Raw genomic sequence first — 9,233 nt, 5'->3', positions numbered from 1 at the left:
GTACCAGATATGATGAATGAAGACCCGGAGTCAAAATTATACTAAATTGAAGAAAAGTTTTACTTAAAGGTATAGCGGAGGATGTTTTACTTCCTGGTGGGTAGTCTAAACTATTGGTCCTCCTAATTGTCAATCATTCTGGTGAATCAATCAAACTTTTCAAAAAGTGGAGAGGGCGGGTCATATGACATATAGGAGTAGACAACTGTTGGTTTCTAAAACCCATAAACTAAAATTTGGAAAGATCCTCCGCTATACCTTTAAGATAGTTTGCAGTTTCATCAGGCAGAAGTCAACTTCAAGACTCACACGGAGTTCGTAGGCCGCCCCGCTTACAGTTACAAAGATCACAGCAATACCCTTCACCAAGGTCTAAACTACGTACTTGCTTCAGGTTGATTGATTCTCATTGGCTAAGAAATAGATAAACATAGTAATTTTTGCAGTAAATTATGCAGCTGACACTCGAACCCTGAAGTTAGGTAGGCTACGTTGTGACCTTCCAGGTCGCAGATTTGGGTTGCTGGGCGCCAGCCTGTCCAGAACAACAACTCAGTCAATCTTCAATAATGCCAGTGGTTCCTTAACCTGTAACCAAGAAGACTAACACACTGACACACAAGGTTCGATTTGGCCAGGCTCTAACTATAAACAGGAGAGTATTCTCAAAACATCAAGATAAAACGTTCTTTCTCTCAAGGAGAGGACACTTCAGTCTAACCGGAAAGTAAGGCTTTAACAAAGTAAAATCTCACAAGCCTAGAGAAGTCATTCAACTCATGTGATATTTAGAAGGAAAAATATTGATTAATATCTTAATTATAATCACTCATTAGATAAAGATTGAATCAGCAGTGGATTCCAAAATCCATCCCCTTCAGTAGTCTATGACAAAACCCAAACCCAGAGTGATAAAGAAGAAATATGAATTAAATGAATGTGTTATTTGTTATTCACAATAAAAATGGCATTACCCCAATGTTATTTTATATATATATATATATATATATATATATATATATATAAATAGAAAACCATGCAAATCGTTCACCTGTTTTTTTTTTTAAGAAGCAAAGTGCCTTTCTGTGCCTGTCCCTTCACCTATACAAGTGCTGATAACTGAGTTTTAACCAGCATTTGAGATTAGTAAAATGCTTTTTATGGCACTTTAGTGAAGGACAAAAATGAGTCTAATATATATTTCAATCGCAAATGTTGTGTAGCTGATGGAAAAATATTTGTCTGGTTTTGTTTTTTGCATGTTTCAGTTAACAGCTGCTATGGGTTTGGTCGAACAGCAGCGTAGTTCTTAATAACTTGAGAAAAGCGAATGATTTTGACCTCGTTTGTATGAGGTTTAAAGTCCTGCCACAGATATTCGGGTGAGAGCACCTTGCTGGGTTTGTTATAAAGGAAGTACTTGTTCAAATGAGACTCCTCCTGCCATGCTGCCTCGATGGATTTAGATGCATCAATGTCCAGCTGCTCCCGGCAGGTTTTAGCAATCTCATGTACGTCTTTCACTAAGCCACCGATCACAGCCCCACCATAATAATAATCACCCTCAGCAGAAGGAATAAAAGCTTGAGACTCTGGTCTGCGCTCATATGGGTATTGTTCACGAGGTGTTTGATAATAACCAGGATGTATCACACCTACCAGACGACCCAAAGTCTCCACCCCCCAGCGACCATAGAACTTTGTATCCACATCAAGGCTGAAAACATAGTCGGCTTCATTGACCAATCGACTCTCAATCAGTTCCTCCAGTCTTGCCATCCTGCTCAAAGTGATCTCCTGCCATCTATTAGAACTAGGGACTGTCAACACCGTCAGATGATGTTCTTCACTCAGTTTCACTGCAGGAACCTGTTCTGGATGATCAGTGAACACATAATAATGCACACGAAGTCCAACAAAGTAATTCTGCTCTGCAGACTCAAGGAAATCTTTAAGAAACTGTGTATACCTGAAAAACAGAGAGGGAGAGTGATACAAATCTAAAGTAATAAACTGGCAAAAAACGCATCTGTCACACCACCGGTCTGTCCAGCAGAGGGAGACAGAGCACAAGACCTTCCACGTCTTCCTCCTAATTCACTGCTCATTATTGGTTCAATGAAATCACCGGTGCCTAGCTTGTTAGTGTTAACAGGTGTATATTTAAAGACTTGCATTTGCTTGTACCCTTGCTCAATCTTGAAGGTCTCTTGCCTAGCCTATGCTTTTGTGTTTACCCGTTTGGTCTACCCTGAAAGACTTTGCTCAGACCTTTTTGTCTAGCTTCTCTGGTAAATGTTGTTTTATGTTATTGGACTCTTTTGCCTGCATCATCCAGTGTGGATTTGTACCTTGCTCAACCCAGCACTGATGTTGGATCCTTTGTGTTTGCTCAAGAAGAATATTAAGTAAAGACTATCTGTTTTTTCCTTCTAAACCTGCCTCTTGTGATTATCTGGCAATTGGGTCCACACTGCCCCATAGAGCAGTGGTTAGAACCTTGGGACAATATTGTTACTCTGTTAGTTGTGGTATAGACTTACCTATTCTCATATAAGAATAATTATTAAAACTTAATTATCATTAAATTAATTTATTGAACTAAAAAACAGTCTTGCAAAGATAACATGGCTGTATAAGTTCATTTTTATGTTTAGCCATTTTGCTTTGCATTTTGAAAAATACATTCACATGTATTTGTACTACACATGTACTCACAAATACACTGTTTAAATCATACTGTTGAAAACAAACACACATAAAACCCTTTGAATACAGGTCCATGTTGTGTGACATAATAAATTGAGTAAAATAAAACAAACATTGCTTTATGTATCATAGTTATATTGATAAAGCACTCATGCGCTGAATACCTCTGAAGCAAAAAGAGAAAAAGTTGCTATATGTAGTTACACACCCTGAGTTACCTCAGTTTTTAGAACTGAAAGTTAAGGTTACCCATTAATTTTTTATTCATAAATTTACCCAGAAAGTCTGCATAAACTGCTTTCTGGAATAACCCACAGAGTCTAATTGCAGCTAAATGTTTATTTAATAACAATAATAACAAAACATCCATGCAAGAAAAAGACCTGTAACACTGAACACTGGAAACACAAGGGCTTAAATACACAAGGAATAATCAGATGAACAAAATAAAGGTGAGAACAATCAAGGAGCAATGGGTGAACAACAGGTAACAGAAAATATGCAAACTAAAATTCCAACTAACAAAACAAAAACAAGAAACAGGATGCACCAGTTTAATTTAAAGGGACACTCCACCGTTTTTTCATATTAAACTGTTATTCCCTTAACTAAGACGAGTTGATACATACCTCTCTCGTCTCAGTGCGTGCACTCAATCGCTCTGTCTTGCGGCGAAACTTTGTTAGCACTTAGCTTAGCCCAGTTCATTCAATATGGGCCAAGCAGAGAAGCTATACCAAACACCTCCACGTTTTCCCTATTTAAATACAGTTACTCGCGTAGTGTAACTCGACCTAGGACGGTGACACAAAACAAAACGTTGCGCTTTTCTAAGCGTGTAAAATGGATAACTATATTGTATGGCGGAATACCATAGCAAGTGCTTGTAAGCACTTCGACTTGGCGCAGTAATATCTTCACTAGAGGGAGCGGGGGCCGGTGAGAGGATTTTTCACGAGTGAAGATATTACTACGCCAAGTCGAAGTGCTTACAAGCACTTGCTATGGTATTCCGCCATACAATATAGTTATCCATTTTACACGCTAAGAAAAGCGCAACGTTTTGTTTTGTGTCACCGTCCTAGGTCGAGTTTCACTACGCGAGTAACTGTATTTAAATAGGGAAAACGTGGAGGTGTTTGGTAGCTTCTCTGCTTGGCCCATATTGAATGAACTGGGCTAAGCTAAGTGCTATCAAAGTGTCGCCGCGTCCCAGAGCGATTGAGTGCACGCACTGAGACGAGAGAGGTATGTATCAACTCATCTTAGTTAAGGGAATAACATAGTTTAATATGAAAAATCGGTGGAGTATCCCTTTAAGCCCTTGCCTTGCTAACTTCCCTCCATTTTGTGGACTCGGATGTACATCATTGCCTATGTTGCACAAGTGCACACTGCTGGCGGAGCCCGTGCAATGAGTTTAATTGAGCTGATTTATTATTTACAACTTATTTCTTTATGAATTGTTTTATGCACCATTCTATAAGTCTATAGGTACTGCATGCTAAGGCTGCTGAGGAAAATTTAATTACAAAAAAGAAAATGATAATTTAATTAACTGTGACCGTTCTCTTAAGGTAGGTACAAGTATGTGGTTAAATCTCAAAATAATGAATATACCATATACTAAAATTGTGTGGGGTGGGGGTAGCTTAAGTACGATCTGCTGTAACTATGGAGCTTCCTGAATTTTTTATTCCTTCTATTTTTATTTGTATAGCGTAAATATTTTTGTGAAGTATATAGTTTGTATTTTTTATTTTATTTTTTATCCTTTATTCTTTTAGTTGTATAGGGTAAATACTTATATATAGTATACTTATAGTTAAATCTGTCAGTAGGTTAGTTGTGTATAGGTTTATAGTGTTTTTTTACTTCATTGTTGTATGTCTGTATTTATACTTATAGTTAAATCTGTCAGTAGGTTAGTTGTGTATAGGTTTATAGTGTTTTTTTACTTCATTGTTGTATGTCTGTATTTATGTAGCACTATGGTCCTGCGAGGCACGACATTTCGTTCCACTGTATGTCCCCACATGTAGCGGAATGACAATAAAGCTCAACTTGAACTTGAACTTGAAGTGTAAATATGAGTAGAAACTGTCTAAATCGGGGGGTTGAGGGTCAAGGGTGGATGTTACTGCACTAGATAAACAGGTTTATATATCGTCACTGTCGGGTAGAAACCTCGTAGCTAGGCCTACATTTTTCATCTATTATTTTTCACCTTTTACATCTGTCTGTGGATTTTGCATCCAACTCCAATGGATCCTCAAACTGTCGTCAAAACCTCATAACTCCGCCCTGCCTCTATCGTGAATGAAGTGCCACATGCAGTTTGGAGTTTGGATCGTCTCTGCTTGTTTGCAATATATATAAAGGCTAATGTTTTATGAATTTGAGGAGCTGAGAAGAGTGTCTTAATCTAGCATTAGTCAAAGCCAGTACTGTCTTAATTAGCCCGTGTGTAGCACTTTGCCTTTACATTTTTTTTATTTTGGCCAGATTACAGAAAAAATGTCTGCTTACCTAACAGCATTGCTGAAAGGTCATTCTTTATTATTTAATATAGTTTAATATTGTTTAAATTTAAAGTCAATTAAGATCAGAAATAGGAGAGATATGAACTCACTTTCCAAGAGCGAAGACTGTAGTTGCTATGGTGATGTTTTGTTGTTTGTAGATTGAATCAATCAACGTGGGATCAAAAGTTCCTTCCCATACAACTGGGGCCAACCATGGGGTCAAGGGAACAACTTTGCCATCTGGGCTGTTTTAAAGAAAGAAATCCTCACACAAATGCATGAAATCCAAATCCAAATGTATAGTAGTATAAAAGAAAATTATATGCAGGCTATAAAAAAAGAACTGTTTATGTTCTTACCCCACTACACTGGGCTGATTGTATGAAAGCCTGCACAAAAACAAAAAATCAGTTGTGAACAGTTCTGATGTCTTGTTATTACAATTATATAATTATCTCCTACACACTAAGCTTGTTGTTCCTCATTATTTTAGACTGTGTTTTGACTTTTCAAATGTCTGTTGTAGATGATGCGTCTTACAGTGGGCTGAACATGGATATTAACATCTAAAGATATTAATTGAATTTATTATTGTTAAAGGTGCTGTCTTTAAAGCCACAATATGTAACTTTTTTGCTTTAAAAATAGCAAAAATCACTATATCTGTTATATATATTTTTTTAGTTGTGTACTTACATTATCCCGACAGGAGAAATTTGTAATTTAATTCGAGAAACGTCCCGTTTCTTTATTTCCGTTTTGTCGCCGTCAATGGCGTCATATCCGCGTTGTCCCTGGTTTCCGCTCGTACTGCCATGGCAACCAGAGCTATGAACCAGAGATAGTAACCAAAGCGTCTGACGGTAGTTCGCAATGTCTATTTGCACGCTGTTTGTTGTTTCGTTCAAACATTATGGACCACGGCAAGGAGACTTTGGATACTCAGCGCGGTGTTTTCGAGATGCCTAGAGCTCCCATAGACAGTATATAAACGAGAGCTCCACGTCCGAGACTTCGACCGCTTCTACATGTACTTTATTAAACAGGTGAGCACATTTACATAAAACTAATCAATGTTATATAGCTCAACATGATGAAATGTTAGAATATGATCTGTATGTTATTCTAATGTTGATCTAGCTTACTGCTAGTCTCATACAGACAAACTAACACATACATTTCAACACATTCAAATGCAGTTTAGTGTGATAGTGTAATGTTAGACCAAGTGAAACAACGCTGCGTTTCCTCACAAGTTTAATTTGTCTAATAAACTGACCTGTGACTGTGAGTAGTAATTCTGCACTCGCGTGTAACGTTAGTTCGGTAGAATGAAATGTCCATATTCCTTATGCGGGACTCGTGTGGAGCTGATAGCTGTCTCTTAGCAATCCCGAACTGCTTCATATCACAGTCATGATAAAAGCATCGATGTATTTAGTAATCCATAAACATTATTAGATCCATAGATTAGATCGGTCGGCTTGACGTTGACGACAAGACCCATAATTCTTAGCAAATGTTGCGTCATCAAACTACGCCATTGTTATTGTAAATAGGTTAGCGACCCCTAGTGGCGAAAAATTCCATACTGTACGTTTAAGAATGACAGCTAGTGGGTGATAATAGGTAGGCTACTGCAGTCAAAATTATAAATATCAGAGATCGTTGTTTCCCCGCCCCCCTCCTCCTCAGTCTCAATGCGGGTTGCCAGTTTGGGGACACGCAATAGGAACGAGCAAAATTAACAACGTGCACAGGTGTAACTATCGGTAGCAGGGTACACGGTTGCTTACGGGCCGGACCAATAAGAGGCCCGCGTGACTGGAAGATACGAAATACTATCGGGTGAACTGGCAGTGGAGGAAATCACACAGACCAAAACAAAAACCAACTGACAACACGGAACATGTAAAATAATAAGTAAAATAACTGGCTGTAGAAGTGTTTTTCAGAGAAACGAGTATGTTAACTTAGCATGTTTCCTAAATATCTGCAAACATATTGTGGTATCTTTATGCTTACATACAGCACCTTTAAACCTCAGCAGGGCATTTCACCAAAAACCAGTCCCCCCTGGTTACCTGTCAACTTCTGCTAACGATAACTTTCAAAGCTCTTTACAGTTTTGCCCATCAATACCTCACCTTCTCACACACTGAATAGCATATTATATACATATACAAGTCTAGGTTTTTTTCATAGATATTGACATAGTTTATAAGAAAAATCATTTGTTAAAATGCAAGATTTATCTCTCATTTGAAAATGTATTAATTAGTTGATGTACATCTTAGAATATAAAATTAAGATAATTTAGGAATAAAGTCAGAAGTCTGGAAGTCAGAAGTCTAGACCTGGGTGGGATGGGTAGGTGTTTGTGGCCGGTGGTCTGGAGCCTTAAGTCGGCTTGACTGGAGTTGTAGCTGGAGTCAAGCTGGAAGTTTGACCGGGTCTCGGGAGCCAAGCCGAGTTGGGAATCCATACTCTAAGTCGGCTTGGCTCCCGAGTTATGCCTGGTCAAAGGTGGACGTTTAACCGGGTGTATCTCGGGAAGGAAGTCGAGTTGGGGCTCCAGACTCTGGGGTTTCGGAGGGTCTCCTAGTGGGCCCCCCACACCGGGAGTATGCAGCCTTAGGTCAGCTTGACTCTGGAGTTATGCCCGATCAAAGTCCCACAGGAAGTGACTATATCTCGGGAATAAAACCGAGTTAGGGCTCAATTCTCCCGGCATAGGAGGCCCACTGGGTGACCTCTCCATGCCCGGAGTCCGGAGCCACAACTCGGCTTGGGTCCCAAGTTTTGCCCGGTCAAAAGCTGGACAGAATGTGGCAGTATCTCAGAGCTGGATGGTCCCAGGGGCTCAGGACTGTGGGGAATGTAGGGAATGTAGGGTCCCTCTGGGACCTTTCCATGCCCGGAATCTCAAGCCTTAACTCGTCTTGGCTCCCGAATTATGCCCGGTTATACATAAAGGACTTTAGGACAAAATGAGCTCTATCTCATTTGAATGAATTTGTAGGCCTATCTAAATATAGTTGTAAATTAAGGTAAGGTTAAAAAGGTTAGTAAGGTAAAAGCACACAAAGAAATGTTATCATTAAACACTTTCAGAAAATGTATCAAAGTTTGCAATTAGAGGGATTCCTCAATGAAACACATAGGTTTAAATGGTTCCACAGTGAGTAATGATGAAAAAAAAGACAATGTTTTCCTTTAAAAATGTAAGATATGTTTACAAATACATGCAGGGAGCTTAAATACACTGTGGACTAAGTATCATAGTAATTTTCATTGTGCCCACATTGAGAAATGTTTTTTCATTCAAGGTTAGCTTGTGTTGCCTATTAGTTTGCATGCGTTTTGTGGCACTGCACTAATTAAGCCCATCTTTAAAAAAAAAAGTTAATTTATGAAAATAATCTTCTCTACAAAACAATTTATGATGTATTTATTTGTAAATTAATGTAAAATGAATCGCAAAACATTTATTGTTTGCAGTTCACATGCTTAATTCTTTGGCAGTCTAGCCTTTCTCTAAGGCTAATGGTTTGACGATTAGCCTTGAAGGCAAGCTAATAAAACTCATCTTTACATTTAAAGGAAAATTATATAAAATGATAAAGTACTATATGTTCATACACAAAAAACAATAAATGTATCTCTTATTTGACATAATATCAATGTAGTTACCAAAGAAATGGCTGAAATTTGCAGAAATGTGTTGATTTCTGAAGGTTTCCGAAACACTAAAGTTTTGGTGTGACTTTGTGTGAGGTCCCCTGAGACAGCATGCACATGGGTGGGGCTAACTCAACATTGCCAAATGTGATTGGTATGCAATCAAAAAATGCCAGGGAAGTAACAAATCACTGGATTGGTTAAAATAATGAGCAGCATAAAATATTATTTTCTCTTTTTTTGGGGGGGACTTCAGAGTTGAAAGTGGGCTTAAAGGGTACATGGGCTTAATGGGTACACTTACCCTAATATTAGCAC

At 38.4% G+C, this 9,233-nt stretch overlaps 1 protein-coding gene across 2 annotated transcripts in view; it reads right to left on the bottom strand.

Annotated features, from left to right (window-relative positions):
* Nucleotides 1-619: 619 nt before the first annotated feature.
* LOC309500084 (globoside alpha-1,3-N-acetylgalactosaminyltransferase 1-like) overlaps nt 620-9,233 on the bottom strand; it is a 33,708-nt gene continuing 25,094 nt past the window's right edge. For both annotated transcript variants that reach the window (XM_082171648.1, XM_082171647.1), the window contains 3 exons: nt 5,594-5,623; nt 5,342-5,479; nt 620-1,969 (listed from right to left, as the gene is read on the bottom strand). In XM_082171648.1, the coding sequence (XP_082027774.1) occupies nt 1,279-1,969; nt 5,342-5,479; nt 5,594-5,623 (859 nt within the window). In that variant the 3' untranslated portion in view covers nt 620-1,278. The remainder of the gene's footprint in view (nt 1,970-5,341; nt 5,480-5,593; nt 5,624-9,233) is intronic.

The sequence above is a fragment of the Leuciscus leuciscus genome (genome assembly GCF_965113295.1).
Source record: "Leuciscus leuciscus genome assembly, chromosome: 5".
Classification (NCBI taxonomy): domain Eukaryota; kingdom Metazoa; phylum Chordata; class Actinopteri; order Cypriniformes; family Leuciscidae; genus Leuciscus; species Leuciscus leuciscus.
Note: the sequence above shows the minus strand (reverse complement) of the source record. Positions and strands in the feature narration are given on the sequence as shown.